This window comes from Xiphophorus hellerii, chromosome 18 (assembly GCF_003331165.1).
Source record: "Xiphophorus hellerii strain 12219 chromosome 18, Xiphophorus_hellerii-4.1, whole genome shotgun sequence".
In the NCBI taxonomy this organism is placed as follows: Eukaryota; Metazoa; Chordata; class Actinopteri; order Cyprinodontiformes; family Poeciliidae; genus Xiphophorus; species Xiphophorus hellerii.
In genome coordinates, this window is record NC_045689.1 from 11,104,007 (window position 1) to 11,131,766 (window position 27,760).

Consider the following 27,760-nt stretch of genomic DNA (forward strand, 5'->3'; position numbering starts at 1 on the left):
AAATATGGTACATTTGACAGTTTCTTGCCAGAACTGCCTCTCTGATTGTTGTCAGACTTTACTGACTAGAAGAATTTCTATGTTCAATGTTTTGCAGAAAAATTCTCACTCCTTTAATCTATTCTCACATATTGTTACATTACAACCTCAACTTTCAACGTTTTTATTTTTTTTTGTGATAATCACGAAGTAGAACATAAATGCATAATGGAAGGAATCAATGTATGCAGGTTTTTGAACTTTTGGTTTAGCCAGTAATCTCAAAAATGTGGTGTGCATTTGTATTTTCACACCAGTCTGTTGGTATTCAGGCTGTATATTTCAGGTTGTCTTACCTAAATGTAAGCAATCTTTTGAAGCCTGGAGCAGGTTCCTCCTACCAGGACTGATCTGTATTTAGCTCTATCCATCTTCCCATCAGCTTCTCTGCTCCCACCTCTATGTTTTATAAACAGTTAGTTCAGGATGATTTGCTAATTTTCCACTTCATATGTTTTGCACACATTTATATTGAGATTAACACTGTTGAATTTTATTTACTAATTCAGTAAATAATTAGTTATTTGCTAATAACTTTCTGAAGAAAGTTGACAGACTTAATTTAGTGGTGTTAAAGGAGACCAAATACAAATGCTAAACTTTAGATTTATATTTGTAAAAATTGCTTGAAACCATCAATTCTCTTCCTTTTACACCAGATTGTACTACATCAAGTGGGTCTATCGTACTGAAACAGAGTCAGTAAGAGTTTACAGTGCGAATACTTTCTCAGTGAATCAGAGATGCTATGCTTCTCCATGCTTGAGAAGCATAGTTTTCTTTTCTGCTTCTCTGACAAGAGTTTCTCTTAGTCATTGTGCTTCGGTTCAGTACAGATGTGATCGGTTCCCAATTTGATCATCCAACCATTTTAAGGCTTAGTCTTCTCTGATATTTTTGCATTAATTAATGCTATTGCTCAAGAAACAGTCAAGAGAAATAATCATTATGCTCTTTTCCAACAAAGATGTTTTACCACAATAAAAGCACAACACAAATGACTGACGTTATAAATTTATGTAGTTTAATTTTGTTTCCACATGTGAAGGAACAGAAGATCTTCTCGGTAAGGAGAAAACAACTTTTAAAAAGGGCAATAATGCACTCTTTAAGTCTTGATATCACCATAACGAAAGAGGGAAACAGGCAAACCGGAGTTACATGACTCGAGATAGAAAAGTTTAAACTGAAACAGAGACACCATAAATAAAAAGATCATCATACTCCAGAGTTAAGAAATTACACATGTGACATTTAAAAAAGGGATAAAGCCAAAAAAGTACACCAAAAAATTAAAACAGCAGGAAAACTTAGTCTGCAAAAACATGTTGGAAAGCATGTTATGTGTTGCAGAAAATCAACATAAAAAGCAATACTTAAGACAAATATATGTCCACATTGTTCATAAGTCAACAACCACAGCACATCTGTGTGCTTGTGTGTTCATGCATGACAGTGTGTAAGCATATCAGGTGCTGCTAGATGAGCTAACAGGAACTGAAGGTGGGCTTCATGGTTGGTTGATCTGACCCATAAACAGAATGGTCCCTGGAAACAGAAATAAAGACAGTTCACAAATATCAGATACTGCTAATGCAAATCTAAAATGCACTCATCAATGTTTTGCGAATAAAACTGCAAACCTGTTGGGTTATGTCTGATGAGGAACAGAAAAGGTCTGTCCACAGTCACCCAAGGGGGAGAGGAGCGAGCCATCAAGATAGCAGCTAAACACACACACCACAACAACTCAGGTTAGTGCACTGTTTAAACCAATACTGGGTGTAAACCACACAGATTTACTGTATGTCCGATCAGAAAAAACACCAATCAGGTATACTTACTGGTGGTAGCTGCTGCCTTCGTCCCTTCTTCATTTACAATGATTTTGGATTTCTGCAGGGCCTTGGATACGTACACCGGCTCGGTACCTGGGAGGACAACAGCAGTTCATCTTACCTCAAAATAATGACTTGCTGTACTACATTAGTTTGTACATCAAGCCACAAGATGGCAGTAGCGCAAAAGTTTCAATCTAATTCTTTTTGTTAAAAAAACCCCCCAAAAACTTCAAAAACAGATCTGTCTGTAGCACCACATGGTGGCACTAGAACCTTTTATTCAAAACTGCATTTCCCCGAGGCCCACCATGATTCAGTTTTCACACTGAGCAGTGAGACTATTTCAACTTCTTACTGGCTCTCAGCAGTGATTAAGCAACATTTCTCCTCAGGTTTTAACACTAACTCATACCTAAATCAACCTGCTTCAAACACATTCATTCTACTAGTGTGTATGCGTCACTGTCGGGCTTTCACTCACTGAGGTGTGTGAAGTCGGCTGCATCCTGACTGAACATGTCTGAGATTCCCAACGCAGAGAGAGGCGCTTTCAAGTCTACCTCTGCATCTGCAGAAAACCTGCAAACAAACAGAACCATGCAGTTGTTCTTCATGTCACCAAAAGCCACAGTTACAGGTGTGTGTGTTTGTGTTTAGCACTTACTTTGGGATGAACAGGCGAGCTTTCTTCATGTGCATGAGCTTGGTCCAGCTCTGCACAGTGGCTGTGCTGATGTGTGGAATGATGCTGGACAGAGGCGCGTCATCAACCGGGACGGCGATCAGCATGCTGATGGTGTTGCCATGGTAAGGCATCTCAATCACCCGGTATTTGACCTCCTGAGGAGTGGTGGCCATGCCTAAGAACATAAGAAGGTTTCAAAGTTAGCTTGAAAACAGATTACAAAAAACAAACACAGAATACTGGTTTATCAAACTTAATATAAAGCTTTCTCCAATTGAATATTATCAATTAAAAGGAAGGCAATTAAATTGTCAATAGCAATTATCTCCCTCTTTATGTCTACATTTATTTAGAGCCCTGGAAAAATTTTTGCAGGTAGAATTAGAGAGGGGTGAGGGGGAAAAACTGTGGAATCCGTAAATGAGACGTAGAAACGTGGAAAAAGATCCAAAATTATTTTAGCAGCACAGACCCAGCAAAGTCACACTGGGGGACGAAAAAGAGAGAACGATGTGGAAGAACAGAGACTCTTTTCACAAGAGGCCAACTTTAAAATGCCTCTAAGAGGTAATCAGGACGGTCTGGCTTTTACCACAGCACAGATTGATTGATCTTTAAACTATTTAGAGAGTTCCAGCATAGAATCCCTTCAAAAACAAACAAAAAAAACAATTTAAACAGAAAGAATGGACCAACATACATCTGCCAGAAACTAAAATGGGTCTGGATCAAAACCACACCTTCACTGATTTCTAAATCAAAGTTTATTATTTAATTCCTTTTTTTCTTCTATTTCATAAATTGATCCTCATGTCCCAAAACATTTTTTTTTATATACGTCATCTCTTTAAATCTGTTGTTTAATTTTGTCTTGTGTATTTTCTCTTCTGTTTGTTGAAGCACTTGTGATTTTTATATTGAAAGGTGCTAAAGAAAGTTTTACTTGTGGAGGACAAATGGTCATAAAAAGGCACAAATCTATGAAGCATCAAAGATGTTTATTGTTAGACATAAAGTCGTCACAAAAAAACAAAGGGAACAAAGAGTGAGGAAAAAATGTGAATTGATTTAATATACTTAACTCGCAAAATTTCCCAATGTCAGGAAGCTTTATCTGTTTGCATTAATTTTGGTTCCGACTCCCGTTCCAGCCAGCTGACTCCTATGACATGATAATACATCCTACATATATCATCATCCTAGCTGCTATAAAAATGGGAGCTTTGACTGTCCAGCAGAGAATTACATCCATCTTCCAGTGTTCTTGTAAAAATTAACTTTTTCAACTTTAAAACCTCTGCTGCAACAAACATCACCAGGTCACCTAAAATGTGCAAGTAGTGAGTTTTCTCACTTCCAGGTTCAGCTTAAAAGTTGAGAAATTGAAAATAAATCAGCATCTGATTTATTGTGTTCATTTGACAAACTATAGCAGGTCAACACATTAACCCAACACGTTAATGCCATTGAAGTTAAACTTCCAGTTTTACTCTGACTGATTTTCTGAATCCTGCTAAACCAGGAGTGCCCAAAATCGGTTCTGGAGGGCCAGCATCCTGCATGTTTTACTTCTCTCCCTGGTGGTATAACAACCTTCTCAGCAGGTCGGTGTTCTCCTAAGGTCTCTAATGAGCCATCATTTGATCCAGGTGCATTAAACCAGGAAGAGAACTAAAACACGCAGGATGCCGGCCCTCCAGGACCGACTTTGGACACTCCTGTGTTAAACTCTTGCAATCTCGCTTTTTATACCCACACTCACGATTATAGAAAATTAAGTATATTTCTACTGTGATCTGGGCTAATAAGAGCTTCCAATGATTTATGATGAGAATAACAATTTACATTTTAAATGCTTAAACTTCATGATTTAGAAAACCTCCAAGAGCTGGGAAATGCATCCAACAACTGTCAATGCTGAGAGATTTTTTTTTTTTTTTTTTTTTTTATAAAGGTCAGCATCTCAAGCAACAAAAATTAAAAGGATACATTACTTTGGGTGCAAAAGGGCATTAAAATCTCAACACTAGCTTGCTTATGCCACAAGCTCAGATTTATGAGTCAAAACTGCAAACTTTTGTTTTTTTAATGAGGTTCTAAAAATTATAAAAGCAGACATAAACAGCTAGGAAGTGAAACTGCCACAGACAGGCATCTTCTTTTGTGCTGCTCCTTTTAATTGGATAAACTACACTTTCCTTCTACTTCACAGTTATTCACCATTGACAATCCATCAAAACAAATGCTGATAAAACATTGAAGTTTGTTGTTGTAAAGGCTCAGGGGTTCTGGAAACCTCTGTAAAGGTGATGAATGTTGTATCTACAGCAGAAATGAGGGAATCTTGTGCTTTACAGATGAACATGGCCTCAGTTTATTACAGTTACTGGATGAGAATCTATCCCCCGCACTCACTGTGCCACCACAGCTCTGACATGTCTAAATATAGTTGACTGACTCGTGCATCATTGCATTTCACACATAACTAAAAACATCCTGTGCATGTGACACATCTTAGCCTGCAGTTCTTTACAACTCACCATAATCTGGACCATGAATCACATCCCGTCTGGTATTCCACCAGAAGAATAAAATTAATATTGTAGAAAATAATTAAATTAACAAATCTTAAGTGTACATTCATACTTTCAAGGTGTCTGATTTGGTTTCAAAAATAAAAGGCCACTTTTTCCCCACTCCAAGTTGAGATCAACAAAATAATTTAATGTTTCAGGATTAGGGCTGATACAATTAATCAGATTAATCATGATTAATTAATTTTTGAAATAATCAACTAATCTAGGAACTGATTAACTGTTAACAGAAATATAGAGACTTAAAAAAAAATGCAATTTGCTAAAACAACTTCTTGTTTAATTTAATTACACCAAAATTGTACAAAAATATATGAATTTTGCATTAAAGATTGAAAATAAAAATAAAAACTTCTTTGCCTGCAAATATAGTCTACCCAGAACTCCTAAAATGGACATTTATGCCTGGTTCACATTTAAAAAAAACAAAAAAAAACAATTTGGCACATTTGCAGTGTGTTTGCATGTCATCCTTTCATAATGAACTCCAGTTGCTTCTGAGCATGCTCACTCACCTATGTTAAAGATGGTCAGCTGGGACATCATTGGAACTTTGTATACATTTCCATCACCGCCAGTGAAAGGCCTCATCTTAGTGTTGTTGGGCTGGAAACCCGACTTCCACGAGCCTTTGAAGTAGATCGAGTTGAGAGCGACCAGACGGGTCAGAGTCGAATCCAGCATGTCCGCTTTGATCAAGTTGGTGATGTGGCCTGTCCAAATACACAATGGTAAAAGAACAAAGTTTGATTAAAAAAAAAAAGAAGAAAGAAAAAAAAACACAGTTTTGTATTCAAATCATGTTGGAAGAGGAAGTGATACTGCAGACTCATAGGAAATAAGGTTTTCTGAGTGGTTTGTGAATAATAGTCCAGAGATGATAAATAATAATAAATGAAGGCAGAACAATGAGAGGCATGAGTAATACTTGAAAGACTCTCATTGCTGAAATGTTAGATCAGTACTGTTAAAAACTAGTGTTGTAACTACCAGCCTTTCTAGACAGGAAAAAAACTTATTGGGTTCAAAGTAATTAAACTTATTTTGCTAAACATCCGGTTTTGTCCTGTTTTTTTGCTTTTCACAAATAAAAGGTTTTCTAAATCACACACAGTGTTTAAGAATACAAATTCCAAAATGTGTTTGAGAATCTCTGTTTTTGTGAATATGATGGACTTGATGGTGCATTTTCTGTTTGAGACAGAAAAAGCACAGAGATGTTAAAGGCTGGATTCAAACTCCTTTGAGGGTCAATAAACTCCAGATATGGACAACAAAACTGTAGCCCGGGTCTCTTAATTAATATAGAATCATCCAGTTCAGGTTTGATTGGTCTAAAGATTTTAGATCTTGAAACAAAGATCATCAACTACAGTTTTAGAGTTGGGTATCCTTTAACATTAGCAGAAGAAAAAGCTATGAAGGAAATGGTAACACTTAAAGTGCTTAAACATCAATTAAATCTGATCTGTTGTTGCACCTTCTTTAAACCACAAATAATATGTTGCCATTATGATTTAACATCAGTGGTGGCTTCTTGGATTATTCTATAATCCAATATTAGTAGACAGCTCAGTAATAATAGTGGACTATGTCAACACAACAGAGCAACTGGTGTACTACTTCCTTTCTCATTTCAAAATAAGAGTCTGAAACTGAAAAGGGTGCCACGCCTACAGGAAACTAAGGCTGAAATGATTAATCAATTCATCATGATTAATTGACTATTGGAATAATCTGAAACTCATTTAGTTATCGAATAATTATAAATTTAAAAAAAAAGTATATTTGCTGAAAGAATACATTCACAGCAGTAAATAAGCCCAAACTGTAAAAATCTATATAAAAATGTTGCATTTCAGAAATAAAAATCTGTGCAATAATGTTCTACCCAGAACTCCTCGAGTAGCTTAGTTTTAGCCTCACCTGTTTTGCTTATTGGCATCTTTTAATGCATTTCTAATATTATAAAAAAAAAGTTTTAAGGGTTTAAATAAAAAAAAAAATTAATTAAAACAACAATCATTTTTATAAAATTTGTCAAATCTTCAGAATCTTCATACATTACTAAAATAATAATTAGTTGCTGCCCTAAAGACAAACTTTACTCTAATAGGAGATATTGTAATGCATTAAAACTGCAAATTCTAATTAGATCTGTAAAAAAAGCAACTAATCTTCTTAGACATAATCTACACCGTTGAGTCTTCAAAATACAGTGAATACAGGACTGTACCGAGTATGACCCCTACCTTTGGTCTTATTGCTGACCCAATGATTGATATAATCAGCTGCTGCAGTGGGGTTGCTGAAGTCCAGGCTCCGGCTCTCACACTGGAAGTTTGCTTTATTGGTGGCCATAAAGGTCTCCTCCATTGGGAAACTGTTGTGGCTGAACATGGCGTTGGCAATCTGCACAAGGTCCTGGTTTGACTTGGAGGTCAGATTTTTGTGCAGCTTCTTCAACATCTTATAAGGACCTGTGCACAACAAGTGTATTTAATCTTTGGATTGACATTAAATAATAGTGATTTCAGATCATGAAGGGCTCAACACTAAATTCCTGTCTAAAACCCTCCTTACCATTTTTCTTGTAACGCAGTGCACTGATGATTTGCTTCCTTGTGTCCCCCTGGGCTCCAGGCAGCAGCATGCCGAGGATCGAAGCCACTCCATGGGGTGAAAGCACCACGTTCTCTAGAGGCTTTGATTGGACTACTTGCTGGAACACCTGTATGCCCAGATCAGAGCCGCGTTCGCCATACGAGGGGGCTGCGGACAGCACACCCTTATGGGTGCAAAGGGTCACCAGTGCATACAGGCAAAGTAAGGAGACGCGTTTCATTTTGATCTCTGGAGCACCTTGTAGGAGAGAAATAAAAACAACGAATGAGGTTATTTGATTATGCTGCTCCTCATAGAACAAACCTGTTATAAAACATGAATCTACAGTACCACAACTTGCATTCCTCAAAGTCTCCATGGCCACTCATTCCTTTCACATAACTCTCACTCTGGTTTTCTCGGTAATAGTTAATTATCACATACGCTCCTCGTCGTCCTTTGAGCAAAACCTTTTACTTAGCACAGCTGAATCAGAGTGATGAGAACAGACCTGCACTAAAAGGTTTTATGTTTTACTAGGCTACACTAAATCTTTAGGGCCATCTTAGGAAACCTGTTTCAGCCTGCTCCACTGATTAAAGCAAAGTAAATATGGTCACAAGAGCCAGACTTGATGCCTGCCGGTGATGAGCAATGGACGGACGCTCAGCTTTACTGCAAATATTGCTGCTTGTCTTGTGTAACACCCACATGTAACAACATGCTTGGTTTGTTTGCCTTTTAGATAATTTATGTTTCCTCTAGGAAAAACTAAATGATGCCCCCTTAAGTGGATACCTTTAATGGGAAACTCAAGATCAGCCCCAAAAGTAATAAAAATAAGCTGCTGCTTTGAGCCCCTAAACCAGTTCAGTTTTTCCAAGAGTGCTTGAAGTTTCACTCAAAACAGGTTGACTAATGCATATTTTAGTGCATGATATAGATTGATTGACATTAAACAAAAGAAAATCTTTTGGTTCGATGGAAACACTGCAAAAGGACAACTTAAAATACCGCTATTTCATAATGTCTGGTGGTTGTGTCTGAACTGTGATCATATGTCATGGCTGTGTGTAAAACATGCCCAGAGCTCCCAACTGAAGCAGTTTGTTTTCCAATAGTTCTTCTAAGAGACTCACCAGATATGACGTTTTCAAGTGATATTTACCAGGAAATACGGTGATTGGCTGCTTCGTCATGAAAAACCTATTGCGTCATAGTCAGTTTGAGGTAGCAAGTGTAGGCTTCTTAGTCTACTTAGTACTAAGACTTCTTATGTCATTTTTACTCTCTCTCCAACCTGCAAATTAAGATATACCAGCTGGTTATTTAGGCTACTACAACACATGAAATGAAAGCGAACAGATTACACCTAAAGTTGCTTTTGAAGAGTCCAATTGTGTTTCATGAAATATGCAGGATTTAGAAATTATGTCAATCTTCTACAAATCTCAGAATAAGGTAAGAGTCTACTTACTCTAAAGGGAAAACATTATCACATTGTCACATTATCTGTACTTTGCCATAATTGGACCTGCTGCTACTTCTTTGGATGGTTGAGTGCCTTTAGTTAATTTAGTTGTATATATTATTATTATTGTGTGTTTGCTTATTTCTACTGTATATATTTGACCTTTTGCACGGGAGCTGCAATGAAAATTTCGTTGAATTCTGTTCAAAGACAATAAATGCTATCTAATCTAATACACATGCAGACTGATGTTTGCACAATGCTGAACATAATAACCAATATAAAAGGCTAAAGATTGTTGTTAAAACACCATCTGTCATTATTTTCTCTTTTTAGGATAAGGAAATTCTGTTTCCATCCAATCACTTAACACCTTCTACTCTCACAGTTAGACATCACCTCAGCTCCCAATATAAATAATGACTAATTGCAGAAGGACTTTTTATAAGACTCATACACAGCTACAGCACATTATCGAATGCTATAATAATCTAAGCTGTATAAAACAGATAATTTTCCACTGAAATATTATCTCAGACTAGTTATTTAATTGATCATGGAGAAAAATGAAGATTTTGTAAGATGGTGAACATTTTTGTATTTTGAGGTGTTAAAAAAATAATGAAGATGCAAGCCATTTTATTAAGGAGAAAAGAAAATATGTGGTGACTAAAAGTAAAACCGAGTTTACTTTTAGATTCAGAGTCAGAGAGATTGTTCTTATTTAAGAGATTGTAAAGAACCCTTTTATTTTTAAGACACTCATGTTTTGTAATCATGAGACAATTAGAAACTTCAAAGTTCTTAAAAGAGAAATTACAGCTAGCTAAACTTTGTATCAACATGTCAGATCTTTATAGATTTGTGATTGGAAAAACACCAGCTAATTGAGAAAATACTAAACGTGTATATGATCAATCACAGAAATTTTATAAGACTAGTTATGTGTAAAGCTCTGGCAGGGAAGTTATCTGGAAGTAGTGGGAAACCAAATGAATTCCTGTTTATTCCCTATAAAAGCTGGGAAATTTCTCAGAAAAATTGGGTTTGCTCCAGTAAATTACAAAGGCTAACAGCTTACCCTGACCATCCTTCAAGCCATTAATTAAAACAATGCGTGAGAACAGCAGGGGGGTCGAAGAAGCTACTCAGGAGGTGGAGCACACTTTCTCTTTGAACAATAACAATTCAAGTCACGTCTATAGGCAACTGTTTGCTTTAACAACAACAACAAAAAAAAGACGTTTGTGGGTTAGTGTTAAAACACATAGCTGATCGATGCAAAATGCAGACTGAAATCATAGAGAAATTAGCACATTAAAAGTCGAGAAAAAAGTAAGAAGTTAACTTTATACGCTCACTTTAGCTGAAGCAACAACCTGCCTTTACGCGGCACTTATAATATATTTTATATCCTGAACATTTTCAAGAGGACAAAGTTAACAAACGATTCTCCTTACCGTTCGTATGCCGGTTTTCTTCTTCGACTTATACCCCAGGTGATACTGCAACCTTATATAGGTCCGTTACTAACTTAAGTCCAATCGAGAAACGATGGTTCGACCGTAATATAACGTAAGAAACAACGTGTGTTTATCCCCGCTAACCTGGGCACTACAACTGAGCTCACCGTTGCTTTGAAAGAGGAATTTATTGGCCTGAGCTCCGCCTTCTGGTCAAGCAACCGAGCACGAAGTGGGAGCGGAGCTCTCTCTGACGGCGTCAAACGACGAGTTGTGTTACAACTACTTCCACTAGACCTCCAAAATAAAAGCATACTGCGTTCCATGGAAATTAAATGTCCGGGTTCCAAGTAGGAAAAGTCACTCACATACTCGTATAAGAAGAAGAAGAAACGGTATGGCGAAGACTACGAATTATACCTTTCAAATGAGGGCTATATTTGTGGAGAACTTTAACAGTTAGGTTACAAAACAATACACAAAGCTCAACATCTAACAGAGACCTCCTTACTCCTGCTGATCCATTCTTTAAAATAGCTACAGGGGAAACTCAAAACACCCAAAAGGTACTTTATTTCATCTTTCAATTTCATAAATACCTTGATCATCCATCAGTCTATTTGCACACACAGACCATCAGTATCTGCCAACTCTGTAATTCACCTGATTGGTATGCTGATACAGTTCCAGTATTTGTGTTATCTTGTATTCACTTTTAAACATTTCTGTCTATAAAACAGATTTCAAGAGGACAAAGTAACTTTTCTTGGCTGAGAAGGAATGTGCTTTAAATATATAACTTCTGCAGCAACTCTGTGTGATTCTACGGGTAAGAAAGCTAAGAATCCAATCTTACAGCATAAGGCACCAATAAAGGGGCTTATTCCAAGCCAAAAATATTGAGCTAAACTTTATGTCTGGCTGGGATGAAGTAAAAACAAACAATGCAGAGCAGAGTTGGGTCAGTATGTCTGTGTTTTGGATCTCAGGAGATGGCCAGAACAAACAATAAACATGTCCTGTATGATAATCATTTCTTCCTAGGCTTTCACAATGTCCTATTTGAAACAATGAGGCAAAGGCAAAAATAGGGAACAGTGCATACCGATCCAGTCTTTGCAACAGTTCATGGTCCTGATGGCAACAGAACACTTCTAATGAGCAGGAAAGAAAAGAAACGCTCTTAATAATCAGAAAATACAATCTTTTTCAATCTTTTGAAGGTTATGGTTTACAGAAAATGAAAACCCAAAATTCAGTGTCTCTGAAAATTTGCGTAGCCTACTGTGACAAATATCATCAATGGAAATTCATGATGTCTCACCCTAATCAGCAAATTAACTCAAAACACCTGCAAAGATTTCATGAGCCTATAGTCTCATTCTGGGTCAATCGGTTAGACATTCATTGGTGAAGACTGCTGATACGGCACCCTTCACAGGGAGAGTAAACCACACAAGGTCATTGCTGAAGAAGTTGGTTGTTCACAGAGTTCTGGAAACAAAAATATTAACAGAAAATTGAGTGGAAGAAAAAAAAAGTGGTAGAAAAATATGCACCAGCAAAAGGAAGAAGCACAGCCTTGAAATGACTGTCAGGCAAAATCCAATCCAGAAGAGCCAATAAATTAGACATTTGTTGGTCTAATGCGATATTTTGTTCTCATACACTGATTCTGGGATTTTCTTTACCTGCAAACTATAATCATTAAAATTGCAAAAAGTAAAAGCTCGACATATTTTATTCAGTTTAATAAATCTATAAAGTTACTGTTTTACTTTCTGAAATGACTGGCAAGAAATATTGCACCTTTACACAACATTCTAATTTTTTGACATGTACTAGTGCATGCTGGTTGGACACGTGTCCCCATCAAACACAAGAACTGAGTCAGGTCCCAACTGTAAAATGCTGCCTCTGCCTTCCTTCCTCATATTGCAAAATGAGTGAGAAAACAAAGGATGATTTAGCATTGGTTATTTTTGATCAACTTTGTGATAAGCCACATTTTGAAATCTACTGAAATTTCCTACTTCAAAATGATGTTCAGTAGTTTGAATTACATTGAGATGGAACAACAGTGTGATCAGTTATATTGGTATGACTGATCAATGTAGAGTGTGATACCACATATTTTATTTAAAAAGCAAACTATATCATGAAACAATATGTTTTTTTTTGTAAACATCTTTTCAGATATGTCTTAGTGGTAAATTTAATTTACCAAAACAGAGCAACAACTTTTTTGTCCCTTACCAGGGGGTTATCAGACTGCTAAACAGTATGTATTTCTTCTACAGTGTCACACAATACACTGGACTGAGAGGTAAAAATAATTCAAATTTAATATCAATAATTTAAAAAATGATTTAAAATTTTAACACATTAAAAACAAGAACTTTTCCAAATCAAACTCGTGCAAAGTTGCATTACAAGACTCCAAGGAGCTGAAAATTTGGCAGTACAGTAAGAAATCAAGTTTTAATTTCAGAAATCAGAAGTGATGTGTTTGCTTTGTAAAGCCAAAGGAGCCTTCAATCACTACTTCAACCACTGCTGGAGGAGCAGAAAGACGTGATCCCGAGCCTCAGATAGCTGGGGAAGATCTTGGCTCCTTGCTGGATACATGTTAGCACAGTGAGCAGTCCCTGCATGAGGAGAAAAACATGACCATTAATGGCACTGCAGAGAAAAACTTCAGCTGCAAAATTAAAAGGAAGTTACCAAAAACATTTAGACAATATTTATTCATCTGCTGAGTTACTGGCTTTTACTGACTTTAACAATTCATAGATCAGTTCTGGGACGGGTAAACACAGAACATTTCTTTAAACATTAAGAAGGAGATGAAAACAAATTGGAAAGCAGAAAGCGTCTTAACTTTAAGGGACTTTCAAAGAGCTTGGGGAGTCTACTGCACAAAATACTTTAAAATAAGTACATGAAAAAAGCTAAGTTTGTCGTCTTTAAAGCAAAGTATATACTTTGGCTTGGAAAAGTGTTAATCCCCTTGGACTATTTCACACTTTACATATGTATTTCTTTAAGAGTCGGCGAGACAGACCAACACAATGCAGTATGTCATTCTAAAGTGAGAGTATCATTTTAAAAAGCAGCAAAGAACTGAAGAAAAAAATGAAATCCAAGTTTTATATCATCTTAATGTTTTTACAGAGAAAATTATAGCTCATATTCCAGATTCCTTCCCCTTTATATTGTGGTACACGAATCACAAATAAACTATACAAGTGCTGCTTTACACACACATAAAAAATGCAAAGCACACAGGGACTTAAACAATGTCCCGGCCCTTAGTTAGGGAGAGTTTCATTGTTTTATTCTACACTGGATATTAACGGAATCACTGACACTTCTTCTTATGCAGAAAATACTAAATAGACCCAAAGACTAATTCGACTACAGACCTCAAACTCTTATTTTTTCCTTAAGCTCATTAAATTTTAACTTAATGAATCAGATTGATCAGTCATTATACCAACATTATACCATGTTGGTATAATGTTGGTACCGTTATACCAACATGGTAGCTGATTCAAGTGCATTTCCTCACCTTTAATGAAGACAGCAGGGAGCTCAGCTGTGATGTCCGCAGTGATCCCCAAAGCATGCCATGGGTCGATGGACCCGTTGGGGAACACTATTCTGCTGGACTGGATGTCGTAGCCGCCGTAATACTCGTTGGTCTGGGCGACGGCCTCTGCCACCTCCTTAGCACTGATGTTGTAGAAGCTTGCACACTGTTTCACCTGATAACTGGATTCAAACAAGAGAAACAGATTCTGCATCTGGGAAACCTTGTTATACTTCATGAAACTGTGTATTTTGATAGAGTTTTATATGACAGACAGTAGTTCATAATTGTGATGTGGAAGGAAAACGATACACTTTTTTTTCTTTTTAAGAAAAAAAAGCAATGCACAACTTAAAAGCTACCAAGAAATAAACTTCTACTTAAAAATGACAGGGTGGCACTTCTTTACTGAGAATTAATCAGTGAAGAAACCAATAAACTCAGGGAAACTCTGGAGGAGCTGCAGAGATCCAAAGAACCTGTAGATGCAACAACTATTAGTTGCACACTACATAAACTGAACCTCAATAAGTAAGCAAAAAGGAAAGTCATTGTTGAAAGGATGGGGTTTTCAGATTACAAGTTCACATATTAAATCTTTAACACAGTCCAAGTCCATACCTACAAAACCTAAAAACAACACTACATGCAATCCACAACAAAAGTGTAAAAGTATATTTAGAGAATATAAAACCATGGCATTCACTCTCCATTCAATCTTTCTGAGCTTGAGCGATCAAAAACTGTTTAATATTTTTGTCTCCATTAAAGGTGCTTCCATAATATATTGGCTCAAGAGATTAAATGCAGATATGTTGGTGGATGCATTCTGCATGTTTAGTCTTGTGAAAAACATTAAGAAAACTGTGCATCATTTCCCTTCTATTTCACACATATGCTCCACTTCATGTTGTTAATGCTGTCATATAAAATATTATTATTATGCTTCAACATGTGAAGATCCAATGTGTGCAAGTGATATGAATGCTTTTGCCAAGCGCTGTAAACATTGCAGCATCTTTTCAAAACCAGAAAGGAATACATTAAACAGTGCATGATGTATAACTAATAAAAGGTGATTGGGTGAGCAGGTGCACTGAACTGAATCATAATTATGAACCTATTAGGCATAGAGACATTGTGTGCTGCACTCACTCCAGAGGGAAACCGGTGAATGGCTGGTTCGGTGAATCTGTGCTCTGGTAGAATCCAAATTCACTGCAGGTCTGATAGACCCACTGTCTCCCTGACAACACATATGCATAAAAAATTTAATCACTGCTGCATATTAACTTTGTTCTGAGAAACAGAGGCAGAAACAACAGAGAGCAGGCGGACCAAAGCTTAGCTTTAATGGCTATTAGAAAAAAACAACAACTATGTCCTTTTAGTCATCCATCCTTAATGAAGAGAGGAAGGAGCTCAGATGAAGTTGAAAGGGTGGCTGAGGAAGTTTATACGGCTGGATCACAATGGCCTTCTGGGAGGACGGTTTATTTTTCTAACAATCTGTCCAACTTACAAAGCAAAGTGGAGGCCAATAACATCCAATGAAATGCTGAAAAATATTCCAGATTAAGGCTGTCCACAAACATGGATTTACAGCATTCCACATTTCTAAAATTTCATTTTCAAGACAGATTCGTGTTTTAAGACAAAGATGCTGACGCAAATGTTGTCCATGGATTTATTTAGAGGATTTTCCATGGTAAAGAAATCCCATTTTAGGTTTCCGGCTTTGGAACAACTAACCTTGTTGTCTTATTTAGACAGTTCCTAAAAAAAGACTTTCAGCTACACCCAAATCTTGGTTCACTAAATGACTAAAACCACATCCTAACAGTCATGTCTCCAGTAAGGCTCTTACAACTCCATTTGGCTGTTGGTGGAAAGTTTTACCATCACATTGCAGTTATGTACAAAACACACACATCCTGTATAAAATCGTGTTTATCCTGAGCATTTGTTATATAAAAATGCATTTTACAAGTATTCATACCCCTCTGTTTACATTTCGACACCCAACCACCACATAGCACACATATTGAGAGCAAAGTTGAGTCTTTTTGTCTTCCTGTGAAGTGTGATGTGTGGAAGGAAAACTACCGCCATCTATTCTGTAGCACATGGCGGTGGCAGCATCATGCTGTGGGGAAGCTATACTACACGGAAGATGGACAATAATGAAAAATAAAATACAGATTAATACAGAAAGAAAAAAAACGTGAATTCCCTTTCCACATCTTAATTAAGTCCTACTTTGTGTTTATTTAGCATAAAATTCAAATAAAACACATCAAAGTTGGTTGTTTTAATGTGAAACAATGTAGACAAGTTTAATAAGCATGAATACTTGTGAAAGGCAACAAATCTACATGACACAGAGCAGATGCACCCACCTCCTCCTGCAGCCGGCCCATCCCAGGACGTATTCGTCATGTCTCTGACGTAGTTACTGAAGCTGACATCCAGGCATTTCACAGAGTACGTGTCCATCATGAGGCGAGCTACAGCAACATAGCGGGTGTAAGGATCTCCCAGTGAGGCGTCACCCATCACGTCACACAGCACCTTAATGGTTATGTTGGTGCCCAAAACCCCCTGTAGACAAAAAAAAAAAGTTGATTATTTGGCACAGAGACTGTACATGTTATAAAAGGACAGGGTGAGGCAAAATAATCTCGTGTCTGAATACGCAGTGATCTGTAAAGACTGTAGCTGATGAGTCACAGCTACAGGAGTATTTTCAAACATACGGCCTTAGCTCACTCAGTGCTTTTAAGTTCACATCATTATTTAATTTTATGTGAATCTGGTAGAGCAACTCAAGAACAGACATTTTGTCTACATAGTTTCTGGAGACTCCAGTTCCTTGTAGGAGTAAAGAAAACACTAACTACAGGCATCCTGGCATCTAATCTCTGGATTAAGGTATTAAAGACCCATGTGACTTGCTTTATATGAAAAAAGTTCTAGAAATACTGTTTTATATATGTTTAATAATTCGGCCTCATGTCTTTGTGAGCTTGTACATTTCTAATGGATGAAAGGGGAAGGTGGACTTAACAGGTTTTTTCTTGCCTGGCTGAGCTGTCACCAAGCTGGATGACATGTAGATGGGATTATTACGATCGTTGTTGCAATTCTCATACATTTCCTAATTTATGATGATGAACACACATCTGCCTGACTTGTCGCATATTCTCTTGCTTTTCCCATTTTGAGTAGTGGATAACAGCAACAAGTTACTTTACAAAGATATATTTTATTCAATAAAAGTTCTTCAATACTTGTCAAATTGTGAAAACATTAAATCTAAGCGTGACAGTATTGAAAAAAAATAAAGAAATTAGTGAATAAATGAACAAACAAATAAATAGATGAAATTGTTACATTCATGCTAAAGTACAAGCAATTTTGGTAGTGTTGATATTTGTTAAAGATATTATTTCCTAACATGAGTTGGTTGAATAATTTTTTTTAAATGACAAAAATCCTCACAATAAAGAACAAAAACAACATAAAAACCTATATTCTCTCTCTCTCTATATATATATATACATGTATATACTGTAGATATATATCTATATATAGTCAATCAAATAGTCAATCAGGGAGATTATGCTATAAGATTACTTTCTTTTAAGCCTTTTGTAATATCTTTACCAATGGTAGTAATAAGGGTATTAATGCTGCTAATCAGTGAAATGAGATTCAAGGAGGAACTGCGGATGGTCAGCAGAGCACTTCACAACAGGAACCTTGTTGCCTTCTTTTTGTAACATGAATACGCATTAGTATTTAAACACCTCTATGACAAAAGCAAAGTTGAGCCAGAGTAAAATACTTTGCATGTCCACACCAACCTGGTCAATAGAGATGGTTTACATTCAGGTTCTGGCCAAATACTAATCTTATTGTGGTTCTTGAGGAGAATCAAGGATAACTAAAAGCATTCACTATGCCTGTTAGATGAAAAATAAAAAAGTTGTTGGAATTCTCAATCTGAGCCGAAATACTTCACACAACTATGGCTATTGTAATACTTAGAAAATGCATTTAAAGGTTGAGCCCTGTGGAAAGACAGATATACAATACAGATTCATTGATATTTTAATATAAAAATAGAAATTAACTAGCTTCCTGTAACTGCAGGTTAAAAGTTAAACAGAAAAGCACTTCCTGTTGATTACGACATATTTTCTGCATCAGAGGTCTATTGTGAAACATTACAAGCCAGCTATTGTGTTATGAGTATTGAAAAACGCAGGAAAGAACTAAAACAAAGTTAACAAAAGTAAAAGTCAGCTGTTGGCAAATTCTGGGTAACTATGGCGATCAGCTGTCATAGTGGCCGTAATGGTCCTCAGAGAGGCTCTCTGTCCAGCACTGTGGCAGGGACCGGCCAGGTATACACTCGCCTGAAGCAATGTGTGTCATTTACTCCAAGGTGCCTGGGAAAGTAAACAGTTGGCAGTTATTACAGTAATGCATGTGTGCAAACTGAAAGCACTAGAAACTAAAAATGACCAGTAATTCACCCATCATCATTATCTGAGGAAAAACAGGAAGTGTTGGAGGTTATTCTCAAAGCTACAGTTCATAAAGCACACCATTGATAACCCTGCAGTTTGGGAGCCAGCAGGCCGATTCTGATGATTAAGTTACGCCTCTCTCTTCCACACATTCCTTCAGCGGTACCTAAAACCTGGTGGCTCGCTCTGCACCCGGCCCTTTGTGGTGGAGAGTTGACGCTGGGCTGTGCTTGCTAGCTAGCGATGTGCACTCTGCGGCCCACTGCTCCTCTCAGTTCTTTTACAAGCGTCTCTTTGGCTTGGGGCGACAGGAAACCAGAGAGACCAAAGAGGCTTTTGTTACTTTTTCACATCGGCTTATTGGTAACCGGACTCACGTCCCGTCAAAGCAGCAGGGGGACAGAGAGGCGATGGAATGGGGAGAAAATGGGGGGAAGGGATGAAATAAGTAATCAGGAGGACAAAAAGACACTAAGAGAAGAAAAATCATCCTGAATGTTCATTTTGACATGACATAAAAATGTTGGACAAGTTTGAGCAGATCGTGTGAATAGTGAGAAGAAAAATAGTGAGCTGACTATTTAGACTAAAGCTTTCACATTTTACCAAGGCTACTTTGTTATGGCTAGATCTTCTCTGTAGACATCATTAACTAGTCCCCCTCCTTCCAATGTCACAACCTTATAAACAGTCTTAACCTTTTCAACTTTTCCACAACAATCAGCTGTCTACGTTACTGAGGGCAAAAGAGCTGTAATTCAACAAATTATTACAATGGAGATTTATATTAAGATATTCTAAATTTAAAAGATTATTCATTAAATTAATGCTTTAAAACTGCACGTTGCTTTGCACGCGTTTCCTTTTTAGTTTATTCAGACATGAAGCTCACAATGATATTATTCATTTCTGCCTGAGCTCAAGAAATATGTACAAGAGTCTGAAACAAAACATAGACCGGCTGCTTCCAGCTGTGTATCGAAGTGAGAAGACGTTTCATTTGGAGCGCCAAACTCTGGTATCGATGCCACCCAAGTTCTCAACCCCCCAAAAAAGTAGTTAAAGCAAAGTCTTCAGCTTGAAAGTCAGTTCACAAAGCGAGGTTTTATGTGGGGATTTGTCCAGTGAGAAAGTAAGGCTAGGAGCACAGATTGCAGACAGATTGCAACTATGAAGCAAGCTGGGTTTTTCTTAATTTCCCCGGTGGTGACTGACTGCTTTTGGGAAAAACGCTCATTCAAAATACTCCAAGTAAACATAGCAGTCAGGTCATTTAAATGATAACTGGACCAAACTAATTTTTCTGGTCATATCGAGCACTTAGGCACACATTCATAATGACTGATAGAGAGCTTAGGGTTAAGTGTAAATCAATATGTGGTGGAAGAGGAAGCTGGAATTGAAGCAAAGACTTTCTAACTTCAAGAAAACTATTATTTCCATCTAATCGCTCAAATTTCTACCTCTCCGATGACCTGGATGTGTCACTAGAGTAGCAAACTTACAGGCTATTTATTGGCTAGTTGTGGAATCAGTGCATTAAACATGCTAATTTTTCCCCATTAAAAGAACAACACAGAGAAATTCCAACTTATTTTAGCAATTCATTCATTGAAATTAAAACGTTATTCTAATGTAGTGTTAATAGGACAGTGTTGACATAAATACACTAACACGGAAAGATTTAGGTTTACCGACCCCCCTCACCTCAAATCCTCTGTTGTCTTCATTATACTGGACCACATCCATGAAGTTGCCAGCCACCGATTCCAGGAAGTAGGCAGAGTCCATCTCTGACTGGATCTGCAGTGTGGAACATAAACTGGTGTGGGAAAAGGAGAGAGAAGGAGCAGAGGGAAAAAGAAGAAGAGAACAAAAACAAGAAAAGTTAAATCAGAGAAAAGTGGAAATTAAAGAGCGAAGAAAACGTGGGTAAAATCAGAAAGGAGAACGAAAAAAGACAATAAGCATCTTGGGTTTAGAAGAGAAGCATATAGTTTCCAATTATTTTTAATCAAAAGTTTTCTATTTTGTTGGTCTGCAAGTTTCCAACTATGACAAATAAAGGCACATGGGTTTCTTTTTCTGTAAAAATCTGCATTTAGCCGAGTTTAATGAATGGGTGCCAGCCAGTCTGTTTTATTAGTCTTATTAGCAATTGTGACCCTAATTACTAAGAAATGAAAATGCACGCAAAAATAAACATGACTAATAAAAACAAATGCTTCTTGTTATAACTAACATTTTCCATTTAAAATTTGTTTTTGAATACCTCACCCTGGAAAAGTGCTCTTCTTATTAACACCCTGTGGTTGTGAGCAAGACATACAACATTCTTGAATTAGCGTCCACACTAAGACAAAGTGATGGCTCCAAATGGCCCCTGAACCACACTTTGGGAACCTCTGCCCAACTTTCCCAATGAGAACAAAACTAAAGTCTGAATATTAACATTTTGTTATCGTTTACTGCTTAGGCTTATCTGCCAAAGGCGTCTGTGGACTCAACATCTCTGAAGACAGCTATAGATTGTAAAATTACAACTTTATGCTGTTACATTTAAGATCCATCTTTTTTTTTTCCTGATCTGGGACCTGAGTCCAAATTTTGTACCACAAGCTAGCTAAGTGGTATGACAAAAAAATTAAAAATCCTTTATCCTAACAATTTTTTGAGTGTTTATGGGTGCAAAATTATGTCTTGACGTAAGTGCTGTGTTCTGCAAGCAACTGTGGACTGGGTGCTGGACAGGCTTCCTGACCACTGTTGTGATCATTGTGTGTTACTATCGACATGAGAACATGTCTGCAAGAAGCTCAAAGGAGAGATTTTCTGTGTGGTCAGACCAGTTTTCTTCCGTTTCCATGACCGTATTAGTTTAGGAGGGCACACCGCATCATTACAGAAGACATTGAGCTCTGCTTGTTCATGGTGTGGTCTGACCTCACAGTCACTAACACAAACTAAAATGGTTTTAAAATAGCACAGGCTACTGCAATTAAAGCAGGAAAGAGTAGAAGTTTACAAAGAGAAAATTAACTAATGAGAGACTGAGAAAATGCTGACAATAGATGCTGGAGTAATTTGTAGTCTATGAAGAATGGATTACCCAATATGTCACTAAAATCACTCGAAGTCTACATTAACCCTAGAGAAAAATAGATTAAACTTATCGTGAAGGTACTTTTTGCTAGGTATGCTAACCTCTCAAGCTAACAGAAAATATCCTAACATATAAATTACAAAGTCTTTTCAATACATCGTGAGTCTTTTGAGTTAAAATAAAAAACATAGAAGTAGGAGTCAGAAGAAATTTGTTGGTAAAATTAGTTCATAATTAGTCAGTGTACATTACTGGTATACAATTTATACTTTTAGCTTATATATATATCAGGTCATGAATAATTTGGGCTTAACTGTACATATTTTTATTTTAGGTTACCCTTAAGAGACACAATGTAAGATCCAGTTTAAATTTGAATTAAACAGGCACAGTTGAAATCAGAGATTTGCATACATAAAATAAAAAAACATTACCTTCTTTTCTCAATGCCTAATGTTAAAATCAGACCAACTTTTTTTGTTTCAGGTCAATTAAAATTACCAAAATTGTTTCTATTTGCTAAGTGCCACGATCATGAACAAAACAATATGTCTGATATTTTCTTTTCATTAGTTTCTTTACTTTTATATAGCCCAATATTACAGAACCTCTATTTATCTACTTACTTTATTGATCAGTTTTCAATTCAGTAGGTGATGACGTCAGCAACACTTCACATATTGAAAACAAACTTGATTAAAAGACAAATCTGTTTTAGCACAAGGCCTTGAAAGTAGATGAAGTTGAACAAGAAATATTTCCATTTAGGTTTCATGAACTACAAACAGATGAACATAGAGTTTAACATGACAAATGTACTGTACTTGAAATCTTTGGTGATGTTTTCAAAGGTTTTCGGGTCTTTCAGGCGTTCTGCAAGGGTATCTGAAGCCTTTTTCACAAGCACAGGGCAATCGGCATTTTCTGAGGCCAGCGATCGCCACACAACCTCCAAGTACTCTGGAAAAGCGTAAAGGCAGAAAGAAAGGCAGAGCACTTAAACCAGCATGACCACAATAATACAGAGCGCCGGCCGTAGTTAAAAACAGACAGCTATTTCTGAGGCAAAGCAAAAGCCTCAAGTCATTCTGAAACCAGTGTGTGAACCAAACCCTTTTTAAGCATTAGAGTGTATCTTTAAACAGGTTTCAGTGAGGTCAAAAGTGAAATGATGGGTGAATTCTACAACTTATGAAAGTCAAAAAGCTCAGAGGTGGAACTCCAGATTTATGAATAAATTCCCTACAAGTAATTCTTGCTGGGTATATTGCTGAGCAACTCGGTTGGTGCCGTTTTGGGACTAAAATTAAACCCCAGAACATGATGTTCACTGCTCTCAGTGCGTTTCATCTCAGCGTTTCCTTCAGGTCATAGGGACTGAGTCAAATGTGTGCAATGGTGTCTTAAAGATAGCAAGAGAGTGTAGGTGGAAGTGCCTGGAAGTAGGTCCGTTCTGATCTGCAGCCTCAAAGGAAAAACAACAGGCTTAGCCAAACACAAGGCGCACACAGATAAAGAGAGGTGCATGGTTTGTCTAGAAGGCTTGGTTGTTGTGCAGCTCACGATGAAACTTGCACAGATGTCAAAAACAAACTGGCCTGCTTGTTGCCTGAATAAAAACACAAATTTTACAAATAAACAAGAATAAAACTCCAAAATTACATATCACACCAACACAAATCAGACTTTGCTTTTAATGGATTATGGATTTAGTTGAATAGTTATTTGTGTCACTGAGTATTAATTTCTAACAAATAATGAAGATTAGTACTGAAGCAATTCATTGGAGTAATCATGAATTGATTACTGAAAATACTGAAATATTTGTCAACTAATTTAGAAATTGATCAATCGTTAACTGAAGTATACAGACTCAAAAAAGGCAATTTACTAAAAGAAGAACACAATCAGGGCAGTAATAAAGCCCAAACTGTACAAAAATATGTAACAAAACAAAACTTATATAGACATTTTACTTTTTATTTTTATTTTATTACCCCTACAGGGGGTCTTTTGTGGGCTCTAGTGTCCCTTATATGAAAGTAGGCTGACAGGAAATGGGGAAGGAGAAAGGAGAAGACATGCGGCAAATAATGTCGGGTCTGGGAGTCGAACCTGCGACGGCCGCGTCGAGGCCTCAAGGCCTCCAAACATGGGTTGCGCTATCCCCTACGCCACCACGGCACGCCCGGCATTTTACATTTAAGATTAAGAAAAAACTTTAACATGTTGTACCCAAAACTTCTCAAGTGGCATTTTTATAGTTTCAATTGGATAAAATTCTGTAGTACAAAAATATATCTCTAATTAAGCACTTTTCTTGGATTAACTGATTAATAAGTAGATAACAAAATTATCAATAGATCAGCCCTACCCTGCACTGATGTTGAGTTGAGCAGAAAAAGTTATTTTTTAGAGATGCACAGTATATCACAAATTTATTATCATGACAATATTTAGGATTTTATGGCAAGTGACCTTTCTGCATCACAATAAAATAGGTTTTTAAAACATGGTACATACTGTAGTGTTTAAGTGCATATTTATTTTTAAAATAAACTCTAAATCATAATTTCACTTCACTACCTTCCATAGATTAATTAATCTGAACCACATTCCAGGAGAAATGAAGAATCATTTCAGTGAGGCATAGAGGTGCCAATAAATTTGTCAACATTGGCAATAAGGCTGGCCTTTAGCACCTGTATTTACAAGCTTCCCCACCATATGGCATCTCCTCCTACCTGGAAAGTTGACAGTGGCAAACACGGGTGCACTCGTGGCCACAGAGGCATGCACCAGGTGAGGGTACTTGAGCCTGAACCAAGTAGCAAGAGAACCTGGATACGACCCGCCGAACGCCACCCACTTCCTGTTGGTCAGCCCCCTGCTCTCCCCCATCACAGTGCGGAAGTGTGCAAGGTCAGCCAGAGCCTGGCGACTGCTGAGGAAACGCAAGTTGTCTGTGCTGAGGTCCCTAAATGAAGAAAAAGTGTAGAAAATAAAGAACAAATTCACAAACACAAAGTGAAAGTATACGAGTTTAAAATTTCTCTTAAGAAAACACACTCACTTTGAAAGAGCAACAAAAGCAGGTTTATTTATTTTTTCCTTCTACACAAAATAGTGTACGATTATCAGAGAACTAAATGAATCCAACAATATCTCTGGCTGCAGGTGGCAGATGTAAAAGGCAGCATGGATGCCTGTGATCTTCAAGCCCTTTTCAGGAGAGCTGCTGCTGCACTGAAAACAGACAATTCTCCAGGGGAGATCTGTCAGACACTCGCAGCTGCTTCAACTACCTCAATACAAATTTAAAAAAGATGCACAAACAAGACGGAGACTTCAGTGCCTTTATTGTGGCAAACGGGGAAATCTGAAATTCTGTTTGGCACAACTTTACAAAACATGGCACACTCAAAGAAGATATCTGCTATGAAAATGTATGTCGCATACGGATATATGCTGTTTTTGCTTTTTTTTTTGGTTATACTTAATGTTTTAGAAAAGCAAACAAATTTTAATGTCAGAAAAATAATAGCGTGAGTTAAAATAACATGTTGTTTTCTAAATTTTATTAGAGGAAAAATATTAGAATTTGGAACAGCATGTGCTCCCAGTGGCCTTGAGTATTTCTGCTAAGTCAAAACCAAAATACACTGTGTACATAGCTGCACAGCAAGGCTTCACAACAAGATAAAAATATAAGATAGCTAAAATTTATTTTGAAGTTAAACACTAAATTATCTGAAAGTCATCTGAACATGTATTTACATTATAGTTTCCTGAACTTCAGTCTACAAGCATGCATCATTGACATCTAAATGCAGGACTACCACCTAGTGGTGCAGTTGATAAAATATTGGTTTCTACAGCCATCTTTTCTCCAGTTTGGGTGTTTAATTTTGTAAGAAAATTATTCTGATCAAGCTAGTCTATATATATATATATATATATATATATACTTTGCTATATTCAGCAAAGTGGGTTATATTTCACTTCTGTGTTTGTCTTATTGAAGCCTAAACTGATTCATGTTGTAGCTGGAGAACTCGCACCAACTCAACATCATGCAAATAAATCAGTGGAAAACATACGTTGTTGGGTGACTTTTCCCATAGAATCGGTGTTCGAGCATAAAGCAGAGGGCTCCGAGTTTCTGAGCGTAGGTGAGCCAGGTGCCTTCCTTCATCCACGCTGGGTTTGCAGGGCCCTCTCCACCGATCATTAGAAACACTGGACCTCCAGGCTTGTAGAAGTCCTCATTTACAAAATATCTCTGCAAAGGGAAAAGTGGGGAATGAGAACCTCAACATATGTGCAAACTTTTGCAAGCATTGCCTTGCGAAAGTATGTCATTTTCTCACTTTGTCATGTTATAGTTACAAAGACCAAAAAGAGAACATAAAGTGTGAGGTCCTTTCATTTTTTGGCTTCATTTGCATGTCATTTGGGCATTATCTTTTTGAACTACAAGAAAATTTTAAACTTAAATTAAGGGCATTAGTTGGCATCTTAAGTTTTGTTAGTTTATCCTCAACTGACTTCAAATCTTGTGATTTTTTTTAAATTAAATTTCTACTGTGAACTTTGGTAGGAGACTCAAAGCAGATCTATATTCTGTTTTGAATATAACTTGCACAACAGATCTATAACCTGCTGTGCAAGTTTTGTCTGCATTTTAAACATGAAAAATTAAAGACAAAAAGAAAAGATTTTTTTCTTTGTTTAGCTAAGTTAAGTTAGCAATTTGGACAACAACACTTTTTTACATTTGAGAGAACTACCTCATGTGCAGATAAAACAAGTTTGCATTGTCTCTTGGCTATTACTCAATTTTGAATATGATTTGAATATTGAAGATGTATTGTGACATTATATATATATAGTACAGACCAAAAGTTTGGACACACCTTTCTAATTCAATGGGTTTTCTTTATTTTCATGACTATTTATAAGGCAAGAAATCCCACTTATTAACCTGACAGGGCACACCTATGAAGGGAAAACCATTTCAGGTGACTACCTTTTGAAGCTCATCAAGAAAATGCAGAGTGTGTGCAAAGCAGTAATCACAGCAAAAGGTTGCTACTTTGAAGAAACTAGAATATAAGGGGTATTTTCAGTTGTTTTACACTTTTTTGTTTAGTGCATATTTCCACATTTGTTGTTCATAGTTTTGATGCCTTCAGTGTGAATCTACAATGTCAGTAGTCATGAAAATAAAGGGAACTCATTGAATTAAAAGGTGTGTCCAAACTTTTGGTCTGTACTGTATATAGGTGCAATCGGTGCACCCCTAAATTAGTCTACTGAAGTTCTGACTGTACAGGTCTGTTGTTCCACTGGAAGTTGAACCCTCGCCTTGTAAATATCATTTTTGAATAGACAGCAATTGGACTTACTTGCTTCCAAACTCTGCTGTCTGCACCATTGAAGTGATCCAGTTTCTGGATGAACCACAGCTCTTCAGACATAGCTCCATGGCTGGAATCCTGCACCACATCAAACTTCCTGAAGCCCTTGAACCGACCTTCTCCCACAGCAACAAGGCTGAACAGTGCAAAACTGAGTGCTAATACTTTACAAAGAGAAGAACAGTGCGTTTCAAAAGCCATGGTGGCACAAACACAATAAAGGAAATAGGTTGAAACATGTGACCCATAAAAATGAAGTCATATGACAAACACTGCAGCTGCTTTATGTGCTGTCAAAAGACGTAGGAATTTTCAGCTTCTCACCCTACATACAAATCAAGTCAGCAATATACAACTTGCGAGCGAACACAGCTGACACCTGATAACAAGTTGCGTGTATTTTTGTACAAAAG

The 27,760-nt window shown here is 37.0% G+C and overlaps 2 protein-coding genes across 4 annotated transcripts; both read right to left on the reverse strand.

The window, feature by feature from the left end:
• Window positions 1-1,041: 1,041 nt before the first annotated feature.
• Window positions 1,042-10,925, reverse strand: serpine2 (serpin peptidase inhibitor, clade E (nexin, plasminogen activator inhibitor type 1), member 2). 2 transcript variants are annotated; one of them, XM_032545048.1, is made up of 9 exons: window positions 10,695-10,925; window positions 7,743-8,012; window positions 7,412-7,639; window positions 5,675-5,872; window positions 2,545-2,740; window positions 2,362-2,459; window positions 1,884-1,970; window positions 1,683-1,766; window positions 1,042-1,587 (listed from the first exon to the last, which is right to left on the reverse strand). In XM_032545048.1, exons 2-9 carry the CDS (start codon window positions 8,002-8,004, stop codon window positions 1,550-1,552), a joined length of 1,191 nt encoding a protein of 396 aa, XP_032400939.1. In that variant the 5' UTR covers window positions 8,005-8,012; window positions 10,695-10,925; the 3' UTR covers window positions 1,042-1,549. The 2 variants fall into 2 exon arrangements, with proteins under 2 accessions (XP_032400939.1, XP_032400938.1); XM_032545047.1 differs by having other exon boundaries at window positions 7,743-8,021; window positions 10,695-10,924.
• Window positions 10,926-11,807: 882 nt separating this feature from the next.
• Window positions 11,808-27,596, reverse strand: prss59 (serine protease 59, putative). 2 transcript variants are annotated; one of them, XM_032545045.1, is made up of 9 exons: window positions 27,336-27,596; window positions 26,028-26,209; window positions 24,672-24,904; window positions 22,752-22,887; window positions 20,523-20,646; window positions 16,689-16,890; window positions 15,445-15,535; window positions 14,269-14,471; window positions 11,808-13,345 (listed from the first exon to the last, which is right to left on the reverse strand). In XM_032545045.1, the coding sequence occupies exons 1-9, from the start codon at window positions 27,546-27,548 to the stop codon at window positions 13,239-13,241; spliced, it is 1,491 nt and encodes a 496-aa protein (XP_032400936.1). In that variant the 5' UTR covers window positions 27,549-27,596; the 3' UTR covers window positions 11,808-13,238. The 2 variants fall into 2 exon arrangements, with proteins under 2 accessions (XP_032400936.1, XP_032400937.1); XM_032545046.1 differs by having other exon boundaries at window positions 20,532-20,646; window positions 27,336-27,595.
• Window positions 27,597-27,760: the final 164 nt, after the last annotated feature.